This window comes from Monopterus albus, unplaced genomic scaffold (genome assembly GCF_001952655.1).
Source record: "Monopterus albus unplaced genomic scaffold, M_albus_1.0 scaffold5.1, whole genome shotgun sequence".
NCBI lineage: Eukaryota > Metazoa > Chordata > Actinopteri > Synbranchiformes > Synbranchidae > Monopterus > Monopterus albus.
This window is the reverse complement of record NW_018127885.1, coordinates 2949625-2972244: the sequence shown is the minus strand read 5'-3', so window position 1 is coordinate 2972244 and position 22620 is coordinate 2949625. Positions and strand designations below refer to the sequence as shown.

At 41.0% G+C, this 22620-nt stretch overlaps 1 protein-coding gene across 2 annotated transcripts in view; it reads left to right on the top strand.

The window, feature by feature from the left end:
• The window catches only part of mctp2a (multiple C2 domains, transmembrane 2a), a 34646-nt gene that overhangs the window by 4190 nt on the left and 7836 nt on the right, over positions 1-22620 (top strand). Inside the window, exons 1-16 of one of the 2 annotated variants that reach the window (XM_020611203.1) lie at positions 530-596; positions 2515-2657; positions 2765-2841; positions 2930-3044; positions 3149-3175; positions 5477-5653; positions 6365-6495; positions 6603-6789; positions 7024-7117; positions 7213-7315; positions 8506-8608; positions 8723-8824; positions 8966-9040; positions 9300-9419; positions 19085-19204; positions 20754-20795. In XM_020611203.1, coding sequence (XP_020466859.1) covers positions 2544-2657; positions 2765-2841; positions 2930-3044; positions 3149-3175; positions 5477-5653; positions 6365-6495; positions 6603-6789; positions 7024-7117; positions 7213-7315; positions 8506-8608; positions 8723-8824; positions 8966-9040; positions 9300-9419; positions 19085-19204; positions 20754-20795 — 1587 coding nt within the window. In that variant the 5' untranslated portion in view covers positions 530-596; positions 2515-2543. Of the gene's footprint in view, positions 1-529; positions 597-2514; positions 2658-2764; positions 2842-2929; positions 3045-3148; positions 3176-5476; positions 5654-6364; positions 6496-6602; positions 6790-7023; positions 7118-7212; positions 7316-8505; positions 8609-8722; positions 8825-8965; positions 9041-9299; positions 9420-19084; positions 19205-20753; positions 20796-22620 lie in introns of those variants that run through there. The other variant, XM_020611193.1, reaches the window with a different exon arrangement.

Genomic DNA, 22620 nt, shown 5'->3' with positions numbered 1-22620 from the left:
AATGTGATATTTTTGTGTTTTTTTTTTTTTTTTTTTTTTTTTTTTTAAGTGTGGCTACATAAATACTTATCTGTACCATGTTACCCTCCTGAAACTGGTAGAACATTTAGCCATATGTTCAAATGGTTTGACAAATGTTTGTAGACAATTTTAAGTTTGGTGGTTTGTTTTGATTAGATTTGTTTTACGTCATATTATTGGGAATATCATGACAAATGGTCACGTTTTCCTAGTATTATGACATTTAGCAGGCTTTAACCAACTTGATTGAAATGATTCAGATGTCTCCATGTATGTATTAATTATTTTTGTATTTCTCTTTTGCAGACGGTTCATAATCAAATTCTTCAAAAATATCGCAAAATTAAAAAGGTAACTTTTTAAAGCTTGCCAATATTTATCTCAAGATTACTGCATTACGGTCCACGCATGCGTAGGTAACAATACATAATGACTTTCTAAAGAACTGCACACAAAAAAATCAATTTTAAGCATTACACGCATTTGTAACATTTTTGATAGTATTTTATCTCCGTAAAGATGTCTCTCCATGTTTCTTGTGCAGACTAAATAAATGCAGTAGCACCAGTTGGAAGGTGAGGCCTTGATGAAACATTGCATGTACACACTGCGTGTACTTTACATCTTGTTAAGCTTGTTGTGTTTATAAGCCCATTGTACGGTGGAAAGTTGTATTATTGTATGTAAAGGCAAGCTGGGCTATGTTCAGTTATTGCTTCAGTTTTCTTGACGTCTTTTTTTGTCAAGGGCTGATACTGTTTGTACTAAGAAAAATGCAGTCAGACCAGTATGACGCAAGGCAGACTGAGACGACACAATCAGTACTCATCAAAAAGAGTGCATGATCTACAAACACTGATTATTTCAGCTGACTAAAAACATCTGATTTTGAGGTTTGATGTTGAAAATGTGTCTTTTGGTTTTCTGTAGGAGTGCTGACATTGTAAATCTAATCATACTGAAGCAATACATTCCAGTCCATACTTAGGTTGCAATTAATAATTGACATATGCCAATAGTTTGCAAAATTGTGCATAAACTTTGAAAGGTAGTTAAGATTTGAACATATGTGAATGAGGTAATTTTCATAACTGGGTTGTCTATTGAGTTTTGAGTCTCCAGTGACAATTATATTGATCTGTGAGAAAGAGATAGAAAAAGAAAGTGAAATACAAATGAACACTCACATGACCCCTCCCTGAGACCCAGTAGATCTTACCTTGTAAAACCAGTGGCCTCTGGTGGCCATGCATAGAACTACAACATGAGGAAATGTTTGCATTCGTTGTGCATGATTACTTACTATTTTTGGCAGTATTTGGGCACAGGTTGTTGCATGCATTTTGATAAGAGAAAACTGTTATAATTCAGTACATGAAAGATATTAATATTAAAGCTACACCAAATGTATCTAATTGAAAATGTAAGCCCTTAGTCTGTGGAAAATCACAGCACAGCAAAAATTATGCTTGACTGTTTCCTACCTGGTATTGTGAGACAATCCAAGCCCAGTTCCATGGTCCCTGCTAGTTGAGACCTTACTTTCCCTGACAAGATGGCACCATGATGATGCAAACCCCACACCCCACACGCCCCCCTGTCTCTCTACTGTTTGCCCAACAATCAACACCATGCCAAAGACTCACCAATGGCGCACACTGTCATTACATATTCTGAAAAGACCCTCGCCACCAGCCCCCACTCCTTGGTTTTTGTTCTCCCCTTTTTTTTCACCATTAATTTCCATTGTCACCGTTCTCAGTCATGCCAGAGCTTTTCTCCTTGCTAGCTGCCACATTCTCCTCCTGTCAAGTTGCCTGGAGGTTTCCCTGTCACAGGCTGGCAGGGTGGAGCTGCTGTGGGTCCTGCCTGCCTTTGCGAGATGTTCATTTGGAGTGGGGAGCTGACAGGCCTGACAGCCCATCCCCACAGGGCCTTTGTCATGTGATTCAAGCCTCCCTGCAGGCTCTCTCAAGCACCCCTTTATTCCCCTACACAAATGAAGGCATGGGACTGGCTTTCATTTTTTGGCCAATCTGCATGCAATTGCAGAAACAAAGAAGTCCCATACCCCTGCGCCACTCACAGACAGATCTTTTAACGGGTTTGGGAGATTAACACTGGTTGCTTCTAGATTTTGGTTTCTGGTTGCCTCATGCTGGCGAGTGTTTCTGCTCTTTCACAATTAAACTGCTACATCCCTCTGTTTTTGCCATGTGTGGGGTACACCTCTTCGTCACATATTTCAGTCTCTCACACAATCAGCATGGGGGAAGGGTGTGTATGTGTGTGTGGTTTCATACACAGTGTACGTTTTAGAGTGATAATTCAGTATGAAGTAAACATTCATAGTTTGGATTAAATAATTCCCTTTTAGCATAGATTGGTATGAAATCAGTAGTTTACACTTTGTTTATATGCTTCATCAACATATTAAGCCATTAGTGTTAAACGCCATTGTGTTACTGATTTGTTCTTTCATTTTAATTTTAGGTACCAGTGATCCTTATGTCAAGTTCAAAATGGAAGGAAAACAGTTTTATAAAAGCAAAGTGGTTTATAAAAACTTGAATCCGAGATGGAATGAGTCCTTCTCCCATCCTTTGCGAGATCGAGACCATATTGTGGATGTTCGGGTAGGCATTATTTGTTTGAACAGAAATGCACTGATACAACAGTGGCTTGGCACAAGAGCCGACAATTCTGCTTAGAAATCTCTTCTGTGTTTGTAATGTCGTTGCAGGTTTATGATAAAAATCGGACTGCTGATGAATTCATGGGTTCCAGCACTATTTCCCTGAAAGATCTTGAACTGTTCAAGTGAGTGATCTATTTTTTGATAGATTATCAGGCTAATTTCATGATTAATAATCATCTTTAATCTTATGCCCTATCTGTTTCTTCATAGAACCTATGAAATGGAATTGCAGCTAGATGATCCAAAAAGCAAAGAAGATGACATGGGGGTTATTATTGTTGATGTTTGCTTACTGTTTAGAGATCCCACCATCAAAAGAGGCCCTGTAAGATCATTTCTAATATGAGACATATTTGCTGATGCAGTTCTCTGTCCATAGTCTTCCTTAAGTTGCTTTTATTAATTAATGTAATTCCTTTCGTTTCATAGATATGGCATGCGAAGAAGAAGAATAAGGTATGGATTTTAATAATATTACATTTACTTTTTAGCTTGTAGTACCAAATTTTATCCAGAATGCCAGTAGTGTTTCTGTGTTCAACTTAGCCATTTATTCAGCGCTTATGGTTGTTCCGATGTAAAGCACTAGGGGGCAGTAGCTCACTGTAATATGGTGCAACAAAGCTTTTAAGGTGTATGCTCAAAACCCTTGCTTTTGTGTATAGTCTTGGCTTTAGCACAGCCTTATTCTTTTGTGGTTATAGTTTTTTTTTTCGATGCATATTATTTTTAGTGGTAGGCCTATCATTTACTGTGGAAATGTATGGTGCAATATTACATTCTGATGAAAACCAAAATAATAATATTGACTGAATATGTTGTCATGAAAGAGCCCTTAGATGAGTATTATAGAACAGTATTTGGTTTTGTGGTAAACAAAGTTACATCTCCTCTCAAGTGGTTTTCAGTATATTGCAGCTGTAATTAGATTCAGAGTGAAATAAGAGGGTTGCTGTTTGGGACTCGCTTTGCAGCGAGTGGGTTTATATTCACACCTATGTAGTCACTACATCTGCCACTGTTCAGTCTCTTGATGGTCCAGTAGACAATCTCAGTTTGAAATTAGATGACAAAGGAATGAAGCCATTTTCATACACATTGTAGGTTATCCACTACAGATGGCTAAAGATACTCAAAGGGAGACAGAAATGTGTGATGGGACTCTACACAGCGTTCTGCTGCCTAAATTACAGTGCTAATTTAACAATGTAACAATGCCATTTTTTCCCATTTCATTTTTGACAAACATACAATGTCTTATTGCATTTAACACCTATCCTGGAAGTGCTGAATACCCAGCTCTTGCAGCTCCACTCCCCCTCTTTCAGAACATCGTTTTCTCCCTCTGTGTTACCACCACAGAGACGGGGAATGGCAAGTGCCTAAGTAAAACTCTGCTGTGTGATAGTGTTTCAAACAGGAGGGGGGCATATGGGAGAAGCGGGAGGGGGGCTCTGCTGCTCGAGGCATGTTGCCAGTGTGGAATGCCTAAGATCGGCAAGGCTGATAATTCTCAGGCATAGCGGGCAATAACCCAGATGTTAGGATATAATATCACAGCTGTGGATGGACAGTGCTGAGGTACCAGCCAAATGGACCTGGGTCTGAGCTCATCGTTCTTGTCCCCATGCTGTCCCACCATATGGAAGCAATCGCACAGCCCTTTTAGGACCAGGAATAGATTCTCTTTAGGGGCCACTTACAGTTAAGTGGAATTGTTTTATTGGCCGCTGAGATAGAAATGTGTCCAAGATAAACACTTGGGATGACTTGGCTGAGGCCTGTTTTATATCGCTCCTCTACTCCCTCTGTTCCTCTTCTTTTGAAGGGGCTGATATTTATAGGGCTGTGCCTGTGGTATTCCATGTTAATTCAGGTCCCTGAGATGTGCTTTGATCCCCTCCGGATTGGGTGGCAATGTGGGTTGTGACCCTGTAGTGAAGAGGAGGGGCCGGAATGGCAGGGGAGTTGTAGTGCGGCTGTTTGAAGCAGCATCGCCGGGGCAGCCGAAGGAGCTGGGCAATCAAAGAGGCTAGAGCAGATTATGGTCCTGCTCTTTAATTACAGTCAGCCCTACACAACCTCTCTGCTGTTTGTTTTTACAGCCCTGGCCTATCACTGCACAGCCTCACGGGAACTCTTACATGGAAACATATCAAGGCCTCTCTCGCTCTCATTCCCTCTGTGACACATGGCAGGAGAAGTGGATTATTTGCTGTGCTTGTCCTTGATTTCCTTGATTCAAAGCTTCAGGTTCATAGGAAATATGTTATTTTTGCTGATAAAATGAAATGGATGAATTTGCCAACATGCAATCAACTCTGATGCTGGCCATACATACTGCATGTATGCATAATTCGCTGATGAGAGAGCTGTGTGGTTTGCATCATTACTCAGTGCTGCCTGCTGTCTCTGGTGCAGTATGCCAAGTGTCCTGCCTCCCCACACTCAGTCTGGGAGCCAGTGATGAGTGGGACTGTCACATCCAGGGACATCTGGCTGCTTGCTGACATCCCTCTCTTCCTCTCTCAAGGAGCCTCCGTGGTGTGGCTTGCCTGTCAGTAGAGATGTGCTAATGTGCTCCAACAGAGATGTGCTGTATAGTGTAAACCTTTGTCCTACTTTCATGCACTCTGTGAACATGATGAGGTGCCAGGCTGAGGCAGGAGCAGGTAAACAGAGAGGAGCACACAGAGCTTCCACACAAGGTGCTTTTAAAAAACTATAATTATCTATGTTTATCTGTGTGCCCTGCAGCTGAAACAGGCCACGCCATCCAGGCAGCCAGCTGAAGCGCAGAAGTATCAGCTGAAGAACCAGATGTGGACCAGGATCCTCGGCATCACCTTGGTGGAAGGACAGGACCTGCCGCAGTATGGCCATGGGGACATTTACGTCCGCTTTCGCCTTGGTGATCAGAAGTACAAGAGCAAGGTTGAACTTGTTTTTGAAAAAGTTTTTCCTATTTCCCACTTCTCCTACGCTCCCCTTTCTCATCCTCCTATGTCTTTTTAATGTCTGCTCTTTATACTTCAAGTCTTTCCTTCCAGCCCCTACCTGCTTCCCGGCTTCTTTCTTTCAGCAGGTGTCTGTCAGCAGCAGGTGACTCACCTCCACCTTGGCTTACTGGGCCATGGCAGAGGGAGCTCATTAGACTGGGCAAGGCTGCCACTCACTCCTGCCTGCGCTTCGGGTGCTGGGCTTCATTGCCTTCATTTGCATACCCAGCATGCCCCGTTCATCTACCTGTACTTGTTGGCCTCCCCCCTGATGATTCTGTGGTGCACTTGTCTTGTGTTGTCGTGTCATTTCTTTGTAAACCTCTCTGCTTTCCTCTCTTCTTGTTTGTTTGTTGAACAAAGCTGATTCTAATTGGAAGCTGTCAGTGTTTACAATCCCAGAGTGGCTACTGAGGTGCACACATACAGGCACACACAAATAGAGACACATACACATAACACACCTCTCTTTCTCCTCTCCTGCCTCATTCTGGTTGGACTGAATGAAGACTTAATCCATCTGTCATGCAGGAGCCGCTCGGTCCGATGCACAAACCTGACAATTTGTCGAAAGCATATGAGTGTGCGTGTGTTTCCATGTTACTCGTTATCGTATGTGCTCAATCTGTGTCCTTACTGCCCTCAGAACCTTTGCATTCAGGCCAATCCCCAGTGGCGAGAGCAGTTTGACTTCAATCTGTTTGAAGATAACCAGGAACCTCTGCAAGTGGAGATGTGCTCAAAGAGAGGGAGGAAGGGTGAGGAATCATGGGGAATGTGAGTATCTCCTGGTGGGTTGTGTTAATTTCTGCTCACACTGGCTCCTTTACAGAACTAGTTGGCCTTATCTGTTTCAGTGGAGTGATTTTCTTTTTGTTTCTCAGGTTTGAGATTGACCTATCGAGTCTTCCACTTAATGAGAGGCAGCTCCACACTCATGTGCTGGACCCAGGAAAGGGCAGCCTGGTGTTTCTGGTCACCCCGAGATCCTGCTGGGGAGTCTCCATCTCTGACATCGAAGCAGCTCCCTTGGAGAAGCCTGATGAGAGAGATGCAGTTGAGAATAAATTTGTAAGTCTCTAATTGTTTGTATAACATCCTGCTGCTGTTTACAGCTGAGTAATGATCCTAATGTCAGTTGATTCAATAAGGAGAACAAATGTGTCACATGCATTTTATGAAAGGCCGGGGGACACATTTTCAGTGACATTAACACGATTCTATTTCACACCAGGTTTTAAGGATGCATTTTTATGTGATAGTTAGTCACTTACAAAGGTATTTTAATCATATCCATTGTTTCAGAGCTTAAAGAACTCATACAACTGTGCTGGGGAGGTTGGCTTCCTTCAGGTCAAGGTTATAAGAGCAAATGATCTTCCTACAACAGACCTCAATGGTAATTTGTAACAGTTTACTCCTCTGCTTTCTATTCTCATGAATATTTTTATGATTTCTTTGCATTAAATAATAAAGCACATTTGTCATTTGCAGTAAAAAGCAACCCCTTATGTGTTCTTGAGCTTGGTAACAGCAAACTTCACACTCACACAATCTACAAGACCGTAAATCCGGAATGGAACAAAGCTTTTACACTGTAAGTAAGACATCTGACGAAAAACACTGGGACATCACTCATTTACAGAAGTATTCAGACCATTAAAGCAGTATTTTAAAGAAGCAAATACAGCTTTGAGCCTTCGTAAGTAAGTCTCTACAAGTTCTGCACACCTGGATTGGGGCAGTTTATCCCATTCTTCCTGACAGATCCTCTCATGCTCAGATTGGACGGGAAGCATCTGTGAACTTTCATCTTCAGGTCTCTTCACAGATCCTCTGTGGATTTAAGTCAGGGCTTTGGCTGGGCCATTCACGGACAGTCAGTGACTTGTCCTGAAGACGCTCCAGTGATGTCTTGGTTGTATGATTTGGGTCATTGTCATGCTGAAAAGTGAATCATCCTCCCAGTGTCAGATTAGGTTTTCTTCAAGGACCTCACTGTATTTTGCTGCATTGACCCTTCACTCATTTCTGACCAGTCCCTGCTGTTGAGAAGCACCCCCACAGCATGACGCTGCCACCACCATGTTTCACCGAAGGGAAGGTATTAGCAGGTGATGAGCAGTGCCTGGTGGTCACCAGACAGAATGTTTGGATTTCTGCCCCCCAAAAAAGTTTAGTTTTTATCTCATCAGACCAGAGAATATTTTCCTTCATGTGTTCAGAGTCCTATAAATTCCATTTAGCAAACTCCAAGGAAACTGCCTTTGACTCGATGTTTGTTATTCAGACTCACTCAAAGGCCTGATTGATGGAGAGCTGCTGAGATGGCTGTCCTCAAAGGTTTTCCCATTACTTGCAGAGAACTTCAGAATCCCTTTTAGAGTGACCATCAGCTACCTTACTCAGTTTGGCTGGAGTTTTACAACCTTGCCCTGATCTGTGCGTTCCAAAAGTTTTATCACAGGCTTCTAGAGACAGCTCCTTGGACCTTATGGCTTGGTTTTCATGCTGATGTAGAGTATGTATATGTCCAGTCAGTTAAACGTTTGCCACAGGTGGAATCCAGTAAACTTCTAAACACATCTCAAGAAATATTAAAGCAAACAGGATGCATGTGACTACAGTTTGGTGTCACAGCAAAGGATCTGAATACTTTGTGTAAATGAGTTTTCAGTTATTGATTTGTAATAAATTTTAAACTTTATGAAGCAACTATATATCCTGTTTTGTTTTGTATATGTTAATGTAAATAACATTTGTGTAACTCTTATCTGCATGTTCTAGCCCTATTAAGGACATCAGTGATGTGATAGAGTTGACTGTCCTCGATGAAAATGGAGACAAAGCCCCAAACGTTTTGGGGAAGGTGGCCATTCCTTTACTAAGTGTACGTTTGTTTAGTTTGCAAAACTCTTACATGTTGACACCTGAAATACAAAATATACTGTAAAATCATTGTAAATTATGATTATGGATATACTTTATTTTTAAATTCCAAAAGGTTCAGAATGGGCAGCAGATTTGTCTGTTTTTGAAGAAAGAAAACTTGGGAAGTGTGTCTAAAGGAACCATCACACTGGTGCTGGAGGTTATCTATAACACAGTAAGAATCAAATTGAATGGGATCAAGATTTTAAGCATGGTGATAACATTCTGCATCACATAGTATGAAGTAAAAAGTGTAGTTAAACTACAGTATTGTATGTTAGGATTAATTTTTTCACTTCTTCTTTCTTTATACCAGGTCAGAGCTGGTATCAAAACCTTCCAGCCGAAGGAGACAAAATTAATGGAGGAAAACGTGAAGTTCAATAAAAAGGTTATCTCTTGATATTTTTAGCAGATGGAACAAAAAAGCTTTCCAGAAGGTTCCCCTTACAGCCCACTAATAACATAGCCACAACAAAGCCACACATAGTCATACTTTTAATGGTCATAACTAAGCTAATTAATTAATTGGACTTCACAAATAGCAAATTAGGGATTTTAAAGCCAATTCAACCCTTGCAAAGTTATACACATTATGTCCAGTGCTGAATGATAATACCTGGTGTTTTGTTCCAATTATTTGCCATTAGGTTCTTGCCCAGAATATATATCGGGTTCGAAAAATCAGCACAGCAGTTCTGTACACGTTACAGTACATTAAAAGCTGTTTTCAATGGGAGAGCACGCAACGGAGTCTAATAGCCTTTCTGGTAAGTCATTGCCTCACGTTAATGAACTCTCTTTAAGCCTTGGGGCAAACAAATGTTGTCCCATTTCACTGCAACCCAGGTTTAACTCTTTCATTTTATGTGAATTAGATGTTGAGGAGAAACTTTGGTTTAGCCATTTTCTCTCTCTGCACTTTTTCCCATGAAAAACAATGGCTGCTTTCTGTTTTTATCCAGTGTGTATGTGATGGATGTGCTTTATCCTTTAAATCAAACCCCACTTGGCTTTCCTTCAGTTCTGATGACATTAGAGTGTATTTGAAGGGGTGGGATTTTGGCGTTTGTACATCTGACTTCTTAGCAAAGCCTCCTAACCCGTGGGACGGTGTAAGGAGGATCACAGTCTCAGATTCCTTGGGCGGAGGAGTGACAGTCTGCCTCAGAGATTTGAACCTTGTTTAAATGTCTCTGTTTAGCTGTTTTTTAATGAGGCTATGTGATCTAGGATCCTAAGCTTAAATAATCTTAAATCACCATGTGAATCCCCCTCAGTGCAGCACATGTAATGTCATGATTAAGAGTGTACACTTGCCATGAAAGCCCAACCTGCGCTGTGTTAGGGTGAGGAAGCGGTCACAGACAGGGTGTGTGAAGAACTCTTCTTTCACTGCCTTTCTTCTGTCTGCTCTGTCTCAGGATGACATGCAATTCATACCTGGTGTATTCTGTAAGCCCTTCTCACTGATCCTGAGGTGCAAATCCCCCCAGGCAATGGCCAGGCTCAGTGTATCACAGCCTTTAGAACAGCACAGCACACAGACAGGCGGACACACAGACAAGAAGAAAGAGAACAATGCAGGCGATTGTAAAAGGATAGAGTGGGAGGCAGGCTACTATCTGGGAAAGAAAGTTGGAGAGCAGAAAGAGGAAGACAGTTCGCTAAAAGTGTGGTCTATGAAGGCAGATAGCGAGAGACTTGGGTGCAGGGATATGTGCAGGAGAGCAGGGGGATAGGTAGGCTGACAGGTGACAGGTCAGTGGGATAGGGCCATCCTCTTCCACTTATAATTAGATCCTCTGCAGGTGATGGGTGTGTGTGGTGCCACGCTTTAATCTTTCATTTCCACTTCTACTCCACTTGCTGTTTAGCAGTGCAGTGCACAAATAGAGATCATAGAATGAGGAAAAAAAAACTGTACATATTCACTATTTTTATCACGATTAGTATTTTTACAGTAGTGCAGTCCTCTCCAGTCTTATTTTTATCATTTGTGTGTTATCTGCTCCCTGACAGTGAAATGGTAATCTTTGTGACTTTGACACAGTAGCTGCTTTGTCCTTATGTTTGAAACTACTGATCTGTTTTTATACACCAACATAGTGGCTTTTAAAAGCTTAAAAATATCAGGCACCAAACAGTAAACAGAGTAGTCAGCGTACACGCTTGTCTGCAGTGAGGTGTGCTTCAAATAGTCTTCAAAGTGTCAAAGGTGCACGGTGAGGATCGCCCAAACAAAGTAGATCTGCCGCTGCGTATTCATCACCCACTTGTCAACGGACCGTGACTTTATCAAGTGAAAAGTTCTTTTTTTTTTGTCCAGTGGTTTCTTACATTCTTGACAAGTTACTGTACAAGCATGTAATTGATAGTAACAGTAAAAACAGTCGGTGAAGGTAACGACTAGGTCTTGACTGACTGTCATTACAAGCTCAATGCCATGCCACTGTCCTCACCTGTGCCTCGGCCTTCTCCAAGGCTGGACACCGAACAGGCACTCCTCCTCCACCGAGTCATCATTTGAAATTAAGTTAGTGTTTGGAGCTGTCTAAAGCCACCATTCCACCATGTGCCTAAATGAAAGCAGCTCCCACTCCTATCTTTATATCTTTAGGCAGTGGTAATAAGGTAACTAATTCAGACATTGACAGATGGCCTCTGCTTGCCTCTCAGATGTGCATAATTATACCACAAGTGTCTGCTCTTTTCCACAGTGGCAGACAGCGCAGGGCTTCTCAGGGTATGCTGGTAGGAAACACTGCAGTGGCAGGCCTAGCTTTATTATACATTACAATCCATTATTTATCAAGCAGGCAAAGCAGTCCTACCCTTTTACACCATATACATCCTGTAATGCATTACCGCTGCTGTGGTTTCTACTGGGACTGCGGGATGCTCGTGTAGTGCTTTACCAGGAATACTTAGCCATTATATCAGTCGTTCCCACAGGCCAATTTTCTGACCTCTACACATCAAGCAGTCTACATTGCTATCCTGTTTATGTAGATTCATGTATGCATTATGAAGTGGTTGTTGGTGTGTGGTGTGTAAGGTATTCAAATTTTGCTTGAAGGATCACCACTCTGGTTTGCATTAGTGAATGGGAATGTGGGGAAAGTGTGTGTTTTTTTTTTTTTTGTATGGTTTTTTTTTTTCCTTTTGGAGAAGTGTTGTTTGTTCATATCAAGATAACTTTCCCCTCACAAGTGGCTATCAGAAAGCCGCACATCTCGAACATATAAATTCAACATTTACAGACTGATGGGCTGGTTTTATGCTGCTAGTGAGTGTGTGAGAGGAATGGAAATGCTTGCAGTATTGCTTGCAAGTGCAGAAGGTTACTTGTTTTGATTATGCAATCTCATAGGTAGAGTCCACACTGTTTGAAGTTGCCTTAGAATTCCCACCAATGGGTTGCAGGATTGAAATAGAGTCTCTCTAATTAGGTAATGTAATAAAAAAAAAGAAATCTGAGAAGGAAAAAAATCTTTCTCATACATTTAAACAAAGTTTGGCGAATTCCTCAAACATTTTCATCAGTGAATGGAAATACAAACAAGAAATTAAGATTTTTTTCACCCCCCTCTGCTTGTTTATGCTACAGTAATGAGCCTAGGATCTGCACTTTTCAAGACTTTGACAACAACATCTTCCTTTCTCTGAGAGAGGGAAAATGTGACAGCTAAAATCTTCATAAAATAATGGCCTTTAGATGTGCTTTTCACTAAGACTGAAAGAGATGAATGTGCTATACATCAGCACTGACTGCAGAGGGGTCACTCAGAGTTCTTTGCTGCACACAAGGATGGGACCTGTAGATGGAGCTACAGCACTGCTGGAAATATGAATGGAGGCGCTAAGGAGATCAGTTACTTTTCCCACCAGGAGTCATTCGTGGGAACAACTTAGAGTAGAATCCTCTATTCTGTGCATTAAACCAAGGGACAAGTTTCTTCCACTTTAAAAAGAAAAAGAACTAAATGAGCATGTATCATCCAGCCAAATGAATCTGTTTCAGAAGTTTTAAGTTGAGAGCAATTTTGATTTAGATGAAATAGATGAAAGTTAAAAAGGAAAAAGGATCATTTACACTTGAAAGCTGATTTTGAGCTTTGCTGTCATTAGACCACTTTAAGTATTTAAGTAGAATTAATATTTTAACATATGAGGTACCTCATCTGTCAGGAGTTAGACTAGAAAGAAACCTGTATACCTTATGTGAGTATTTGAACTGTTTTCTTTTTGACACTGCCAGGTAGCAACCGCTTTAGACATCATTTGACAGCCTGTGAAATGCTGATTGCCTCACATCACACACTGTAAAGATGGCATTTGATGAATGTTTGATGCGGTGCAGCTGTAAACACACTTGGCAGCTGCAACTGGCTTTTTTTTTTTGGTGGGCTGATAGAATCATCCTCTCCCCAGATGAGGGCAGTTCAGGGTCAGATCTGGTTCCAGAGGTCTCAGGAGACCACCTGTGTAGAGCCACAGCAGTCGGGGCCATTAACCAGAATACCAGCCTGGCCGAGATCAAAGCCATAATCAGAGTTGTCATAATTGTTCTTGTTAACACCATCCCTGAAAATGAGATGCTTTGTGAGTCTTGGATCTGCCCGTTTGTGGTTTACTGCATTGCAGTGTGGCCGAGCTTTTGTGAGAACAGTGAGAGGACTGTGGATGCCTGCGAATTTTCTCTTTGCTTCTGCTTTGCATCTGTTTTCTCTCTGTTTGAAAAAGTTAGAGGCCTTAAATGAGTGGGTTTCTTCATTCTCATGGGGGTTATAGTCTTCATCTTCATGGCTGTGGGAGTTCTCACAGACTGTGCAGTGGGAATGTGTCTAGTAGGAAAAAAAATGATGGCAGTGATTCCAATGTGTGTATGCATGGTTTCAGTCTGAGATCTATTAATTATTAAATGATAAGCTATGACTGCTTGGAAACTGCTCAGCAGTGCCTCCTGACTTAACACAGTATTATTATTTAGCTGCCCCGAATGGCTATGTGTCAACTCAAAGCTCTTGAGGCTGGCTGAATGCAATATGTAACCTTGAAACATGTCCCCTTATTAGTGGAACTAATAAGCTTTCACTTTTAATATTTATTTCATTAGTGCTGTGAAATTGTTCCCATTTTTATATCTTTTAGGACATGGATTTCATTTAAGAATGTGACTGATTTTATTTCAAAGTAACCAAATTCATCAGTATTATTTAGTCTTATTAAACAACATGAAGTAACTTAAATATGAACAAGTGTAATCAGGATAATATTAGTTGACTTCACAAAATAAACGTGTTGACACCTGAGTAGGCTAGGCTTTGTCTGTTCATCTGTTGTACTTTTGTTGTTTTATACTATATGTGTTTTCAGGCTAGATGAAATATGCTCTGTGTTTAACCCCATTCTGTGTGCTGTATCATAATGACCGCCTTTAACATACTCACCACCGTCCTAGCCACAGAGGACACCTCTCCCCAGGCAGCTGAGGCGGCGACCTGTCTGCCCCGTGTGTGGCTGTTCTTGGCCCCGGCGCGTTAATGTGCATGTGAGCCGAACTGACAGGGAGAGAGAGTCCACGCCACTCCCTCTCCACCTCCTCAGGGGAAGAGGCTCGCATGGCAGATCTGTCACCCAGGAGGTTGCTCAGTGTTAACGCTTCCGACACAGATTAAACACTAGTGGCCAGTGCTGGAGTGCAGGGTCAGTGTAGCCACCACTGACAGGCACCCCCTGGCCCTCGCTGACTGCCCTACTTCGGCCTCATACTGCAGCTACTCTGGCCCTGGCATGTGTCAGACAGGTGGGGAGACAATGGCCAGAGCTGGCCCTCTGAGCAAATGCTAATGCTTTGCCTCACACGCCCATTCTTCCTCAGTGCTTTGATAAAGAGGTGCTATCACTGATGCACTGCACCTTGTCAGCATCCTTACATGCTGTGGCATTTGGTTATTATTTTGCTATAGCTAACCCTTTGTTTACAAATTAGTAATCAGTGAATTTGCTGAAATTTGGCTATATAATGCCATTTAAAATTTTTTATGGTTTAATTTTAGTTTTGAAATTTCCAAGGAGTATATTTTGTTTATGGTTACATTTAGCTGTGGTTGTATTACTATTTTATTTCTATACTATATTGCTATATTTATTCTGTTGCTTTTTTAAGCCAAAAAATAAACGTAATAGTCAGTGCCAATCTTAGGACCCTTATTTGATTTGAAAATTGATTTATGAATTGTAACACACTCCAGAACTGCTGCCGCCGATTTCGACCTGCTGAAGAGGGACACGAGATCCCTCGTTTTTATCACTTTCGCTCAAATACAGTACAGCCTTTTTTCTTTCACCTCATCTTCCTCTCTCTCTCTTTTCCCAGTTGATAAGACTTGAGCTGAGCGTATGTGAAATATTTATTCAGTGTTAGCTCAGAGCACCATGGCTGCCCACACACTCTACCTGCCCTGAAGAGAAATCTTATCTGTGCTTCCTCTGCCTCCGACACCCTTCTGAAAGCCTGTCCCCACACTGGCCCAAGCTCAACACAAATTACATGTCTCATTGCTCTGTGTTTACAGCTATTTTAAAGCCTGCCACTGCTGTCCCCAACATACAGTAAGCCCTCAGCAAGACTGTGTTTCACTCTGTCTGGTAAAAAAGGAAGAAAAAAAAACAACTAGCGACCTGTGTGTGCTGAGCTGCTACTTTGCCTTTGATTCATTATTAATCTCTCTCTCTCTCTCTCTTGTTTTTAATTGAGGAGGTAATGCTGATTAATTTTACTGCCCTTGATTTTACCCAGAAAAGAACATCTCTATCTGAGTAAAGCCTTTTCAAGGTTTTTGTAGAGGCTCATATCTATTTTCTAAAAGAATGTTCATTTTAATTTATTTTCCCGATAACTGTATACATACTCGCAAACGCACAAAACAAATCAAACACACAGACACAGACAAGCGCACATACTCAAACTCTGCTGCATGTAGTCAGTCTTGTTAAACTCTTTCAGTATATGTTCACGTAATCTGACATTTGTCCACGGCCCCTGTGATTGACCCTCATAATGTTGGCTGGTGCTCTTTTTACTTTGTTTAGCTTGGAATGCAACTGAAGTGAAGTAGTGAAGATACAGCCAAGATTAAATCTGATGTATTTTGGATGGTAAATTGTGTTTATTTTAATATATCATGTAAAAAATAGTGGAAAACTTTTTTAGTTAGCTTAGTTAACTCATTAACTATTAGTTAGCTCATTAACAGTATTGTGTGTAATACCAATGTGATGCCTATATTTATAGCCCCTGGTCTGTTGTAGTGTATAAGGACAGCATTTGGGAGCCTTGCAGTCTGATGGCACTGTACGTCTGTCTGTCAGCAGTTTGAGCTGGTAGACTGGGCCACCTCTCTGTTAATCAATTTACAGGCTGGTGGCAACTCTTATAGAAAGTGTCTTTGTCCGTTTGTCCCTGCTATGATTCCTTCTCCATCTCCTGGGAGAGTGTGGGTGGTGGGAGCTGCCGTGCTTGCTCAGCTTTAAGTTATTTTATTCACACTTTTAATAGCTGAGTGCTTTATTATTAGGTGCTGGATTCCGCTGGCCAGGGGATCTACATGAGAAGGTGCTGAATGCATTTAGTGGAATCATATTAATGGCACTATAAAACAAATCTGTCAGGCTGTTCTTAACCCTGCTGGCAGAACAGCTCTGCCCAGGGTTGCCCCCTTCTCCAAGCGCTTACAGGTGGCTAAGGAGAGTGCATCTCCATCATCTACTCTACCGTTTGCTAATAGTTTTATGAATTCATTCTCTCTTTTTCTCCCTAGGCACCATGTGCATAATCATACAGACATTTTTCAGCTAAATGGTGTTTGTCAAGGGAGTTTTCCTACATTAGAGACACTCTTCCCATGCACAAGACATACTAACACTTGTTCAATTACAAGTCATTCGTTATATAGTTCTGATATATGTAGACCTAAATGTTCAGGCACAGTATGTTATTAATGACCTCCCTTAACTTTTGCTTGTTGCTTTGTTTTTGGTTAAATTAATGATTGTTTACCACTCACGCAACATATTAGCATTGTCATGTTGAAGAGCTTTGAGGTTTTACTTGTCATGTATAATTTAGAGAGATGGAAAAAAAAAAATTGCACTCAAGCCCTTAAGACTGAAATGGAGCCCATCTTTGATGGCAATTAAAATATGGATTATTTTATACAAATTTACACTTCTACCTGAAAGGTTGCACTTAGTCCAACATGCCCTTTAATCACTCAGCTGCTTGATAGTAAAACATAAGCCACTTAGTGGGGAATTAGTTCTGTCTCCATTTCAAGGAAAGGCTGGAGAATGTGGAGAGACAAGGGGAAGGTACAGTATAGTCCCGCCTGCTTATTACCGTGGGATATCTGACGGCCAAATCTCAGTCTGTGCACCTGAGTGAAGCAATCTGGGAGGTTTTCCCAGATGTTTCTCTCTCTATTGTTTTTATTAGTGTTAAAAAAGCATGTAAATCCTGAACACATGGGCTGACATACCATGAGGGAGGAATTGAGAAGATATTTCTGACAGTTTTGGTTTATACCCTCATTTAAGCACTCAGTTTGGACACAACGCATTTTATTTCTGTAGGCTTTTATCTTGTCCACTGAGCCAGAACACGGTGAGCAGAAATTTGCATTAGTGGGCGATTATGAATACCTATGACAGATTCTCGCTGCCAGCTCCCTGGGCGGAAATGAATTGGCTCCCTCTGTTGACTCGCACAGGAAGACAGAGACCAAGCAATTAGACTTTAGTTTTCAGGCACATTTTCCCCTCTTTTCTTTTTCTTTTTTTTACAAGAATACTGGGAATATGACAAGCTACCTGTCCACCAGCCAGCTGAATTCCTCTGGGGTGAGGAGAGCGTTGCTTTAGAATTGCCTCATGGGAACCGAGGTGACAACACATGACGTAGGTTATTCATAACGGAGGGAAGATGTACTGCAGCTACCTCTGCATATCATGCATATTCATTGTTTACTTTTTTTTTTTTGAATCCCCCACCAGCTTCGGTTTGTTGCTGCACACTGTGCATTCAGATAAACTTGTCTTGGTCATCCCTTTGTGATTGTGCATGACACCTTAGTTTGCCGAACATCTCTCATGTTGTATGAATAGACAGTATGATAAACAACGCAGGGGTGAAGCCTGTGGCACGTGCGCCACAGTGTTGTCTGCTTTACTCATGGTTCACATTTCCCTGGCGGCCATTTGAAGCTAGGCCTGGTGTGGCAGTAGGTAGACTGGTCCCCTGAGCAACATGCATGGACTATGCTTGGTTGCTGTGACAGGAGCAGTCTGCTGTTTACAGGCCTGCTATTGAGGCCTGAAGGCCTCGGTGCTTCACATCCTGTCTCGGGCTTAACTTGAACATATTGTTCATACCCTAACCAGCCTCCAGCTACTTAAGCCTCGACTTCACAGTACTGCATCATATGGTTTCAGTATAACCGGTACATACAATGTTTTTAATTGCACTTTGTAAAAAAAACATATTTTATTAAGTACAATAAATGTAACGGTTGCAAATTATGTATTTATTATGGGAAATATTGTATATAAACTATGAGGAAAAAATTACCTTGTCAACGATGTATGTGGTAAATAGAAGTGGACCATATGTTGGGTATATTGGCACATAATGACACAATAATAGATTTTAGGATTCAACTTGCTGTGGGTGACATTTTTATTTTATCCCTGTCAACCTGCTAGTATGAACCTCCTCACACATCCCTGATAATTTCAGTTGGAGACAGACTCATTAGGCTGTCACTAAATGGGTTTAAATGCAGCAGTCCAATTAGTGCTCTGCTGTGAAATGCAGTGGGTGTTGTGCAACGTGCTTAGCACCACTCCTTTACAGAATTATGAAAGATTACTTATTCAGTGTGATCCATCTTATTTCTATCAGGGGTCTTGGCTTTTCTCAGTATTATCGCCACAGAGGGGGTAAATGTTGCAAATGCTTCTCCAGTCGCCATATGTGCATCGTCACAGAGACTCACTGCCTCCGACTCTAAGAGGATTTGATGTGCTAGTTAAAAGACAGCATACCATGCTTATCCATGTCATACTTTCTGTTCAGCAGTAAGGCACTCTGCCAGCACAGTGTTATTGGTGTGTGTATATAAATAGGATTTCTAGATATTAAAAGTTCTCCTTGAATGTTTGTTACTTTCAAACCACTAAGCAAAAAATCTGTTGCCGTCGGCTGTAAATCTCCGAGGCTTTACATTCTGTAGTGCTTTTCATGAGATTTAGAATGTGGTTAAACCCATTATAGATCTTGCTTTGGGAACAGGCTTGCTGAGATTTGAAAACTGGATAAGGATGCTATAGTGTGATGTGCTTTGTGTTCCTCTGTCATGTCCTGTGTCCTCAGATCTTCCTTGTGACAGTGTGGAACTGGGAGCTCTTCATGCTGCCCCTGTTCCTGCTTCTTCTCATCGGATGGAACTACTTCCAGCTCACTGCAGGGAAGGACACTTCCAACCAGGACCTTGTGAGTGACAAGGACTCTGAACTCCACAGTGTTCATCCACAGAGATCTATAGAGACATACAGTTTGAGTGCACATTCAATCGACTGCATATGTTAACCCACCTACGATCAAACCGCGATGGAATGAAATCATACTGCACTTTAACACTAATGTCAATTAACAGTTTGTACGCTCTCATATAGCCACACACAACCAATCCAGTTTAATACAGCAGTCCTGCAATACATCTGCAGATTCAAATATAATTAATAAATCCTGTTATAAATGAAGGTGATACTGTTTAGTTTTTGTTGTTCTGTATGGTCATTTTGTATGATGTCGTTTGTGCTGCTTTAAAACTGTATTGAATTGTACAGATAGGTGTTTTTATTATTTAGCCCAAGGCCATTCATATAAATAGGGTGGACAAAATAATAGAAACCAGTGTTACTATAATGCAGTACAGTTCAGCCGCAGAAACTGCACCTTCCAAAGTTGAATCAGCACCTCTGTAAAACAATTTCAGCAAAACCTGAACACTATAGCATATGGAGGAGGATTTATTGCAGGATTGGCTGTACGAGACTGCAATAGTTTTAGATGTACCTATTAAACTGCCAACTGAGTGTATACTGTATTATACAGAAGCTGTTCCATAAAATGCATCTCCGAGTACAGTCATTTGTGGCAGCATTTTACATTTTACAGTTGGCCAGGCTGGTTTCTACACAGTTTCCAATGAAATAAATAATAAAAATAAAAACATCAAGCCTAATAAAACATCAAGTAGTAAGACGCCACTAAAATGCATTACTGTAAATGGAAGCATAGCCTTTAGTCTGTTGATATCGTCCCACCACATCTGTAAAGGCAGGATTTCAGTTCTTTTCACAACTTACCACAGTCTCCTCTCTATCTGCTGTTATGGAAACTGTGCCCTACACATGTCTGTGAAGGTTAATGCTGTTCACACTTCTGACTGCCCCCCAATTTCACTATGTTGTAAGCCTTCTCCCCGGCCAGCCAGGGGCTGGCCCGTTCGCACACCCTCCCCAAAGCAACATCCCCAGTGAATGATTGTGTTTATGGCTACTGGCAAAGATGCCATCCCTGGGCAACATTAAAACCCAGGCTCACCCTCATATCCAGTGTGGAGAGACTGTCACCCCTCTGTGACCCTCTGGCCCACAATGACACAGCTCTATTCCCTGGCAGTGTCACAGTGTGCACCATAGCGGGGTCAGGGATGACTTGATATAAAGTGATCTAGGCAACAGCATCCAAATTAAATGTGTTTTTTTCTCTTTCCTCTTTCTGTTTTTCTGTGAGCTTATGTTGGGGAGAAATGAGATTGCTTTGGTGTGACAGTGCTCTTGTGAGGAAGGCCCTCTTTCACCTCTCCTTTTGTGTGAGGTCACCCCTGTGATGCAGTCTCTATGGAAACAAGCCTCTCCCAATAGGGGTGAATGTACTCAAAGAAAATTCCATTACTAGGTGTTTGTTAAAAATGCTCCAGTGCCCACATGTCCTGTTCGTTTGAATTCACCCTCTACCCTATATTTTGTCTTAGGTGAACATGACCATTGGTGAAGACGACGAGGAAGATGAGAAGGTATATTATCTTGTCTCCTTTTAACATTTTAAGGGATAATTTGTTTACCACATCTTGATTTTCACTGTAAATAAATACAAATATATCTTTTACGCTTTACCATAAACACTTACAGTGTTATAGTGACATTACTCAGTGGCCTCTATAGAAGTGTGAACTCTGCTAATATTTTGTCCTGAATAACCAAGGTGAAATCAAACACAACAGCTATGATCCAACTAAGGCTTTTTTTGAAAACAGAAAATATTCTACCAAGGTACCATACCAGTCTTAGTCAGTTTGTTACCACAGTCGCCATGACAGTTGTTTCTCAGAAGCTCTTTTATGGCTAAGAATAGAAATATTTTCATGTCTCCTAAATGAGGGCAGCATCTATGAAACAGTTGTACAATGTAGAATGCAGCTCTTTATTTTGTTCCTCTGGGTATTCAGTGTCACTCTGTATCTCTCTGAAAATCTATAAATCAAATTTGAACTGCTTTGTCAATTAGATTTTGCACTGCTGCTGGGGACACGATAGTAGGATTTTTTTATGTTGTCATTGTGTAAATTGAATAGTTAATTTTAATACCAGAACAAATTAACAAAGTATACACAGCAGCACACTCTGCCCCGAAAGTTATCAGTCTTTTTCACTTGTTTGTTCATGAGACATCATAAATGATTTTTATTTTTATTAAATCTTTGTAGTGTCTTGAAAAACAAAACAACAGGAAATCTTTAAGTAGCCTGAAAATTACACTTCCCCACAGCACTTACTATTCAATTACACTCATCCCACTGTTTTCTATGAAGACTGAAGAGTTAACAGGGATGTGTATTATTGCTTTATGGCAATGAAGTGTGGAACTAAGGCAAAGCCTCCGAGCAATGACCCTTGTGCTGCGTGTCTAGGCCCAGGATTCATATCCATAATGCGCTCAATATATCCCGTTGTGATGACCTGGGGCTATGAAAAAAAGCCAGCTTCTTTTAAAAACACAGGCATATCCACCAAATCCTGTCTGAAAGGATGGACTAGTTTGCACATGAAACTTGCATGATATGTCAGCACATACAAAGTGGGAAGCAGCACTTGCTATTATTGCTAGGAACAGGCAAACTGATACTTAAACAACAGCAATACAGAAAATTCCATTTTTTTATGTATATAAACTCGAACATGATTATCTTTGTGTACTGAATTTATTAGCAGTCTTTCATTTGTCTTTACTTTGAAACCTCAATATATAATAGAGGAATATTTACTTTTTTAGTTTAAGAAATAGTCTTAAGAGAGGTTTAATGTTCTCTCAGTACGCTGCATCTGTTTTCAAACTCAGCATCTTAAGGCTTTTTGAAAGGTTTCCATGAGCCTCCTAAGCCCTTTCACACTCAGAGGAAATGAAATATCTCCTTTCATTTACTAATTAAGCAGTCACCCATGCTTGTTTTAAGCTGTCAGCTTTAATTTAAAGTGGCTTATTTGAAAGTCTTGTTATGGTCTTGCTGTCACTTGAATGTGATATCATGCAGTTAGATCAAGCAGTGTAGCTTTACACCTCCTATCACAGTCTTCTTTAAAATATTTAAATATTTGGGGTTAAGGAGTGATCAGTGTTAAATTTGATGACTTCAAAGCCTTTGCTTCCCCCCCAAGTCTCTCCTCTAACATGTGAATAAAAGCCTTTCCCTCCGAGAAGGTTATGTTTTTTAGGAAATATGTAAATGTCAGACAGAGCCGAAAAAGAACGTGAAGGCGGCACGTTAAAGAGAGACGAAAAGCAAGCGGTGTTACAACTGGATAATACAGAACAGATACTCTACCTGTGAACAAATCTGTCCT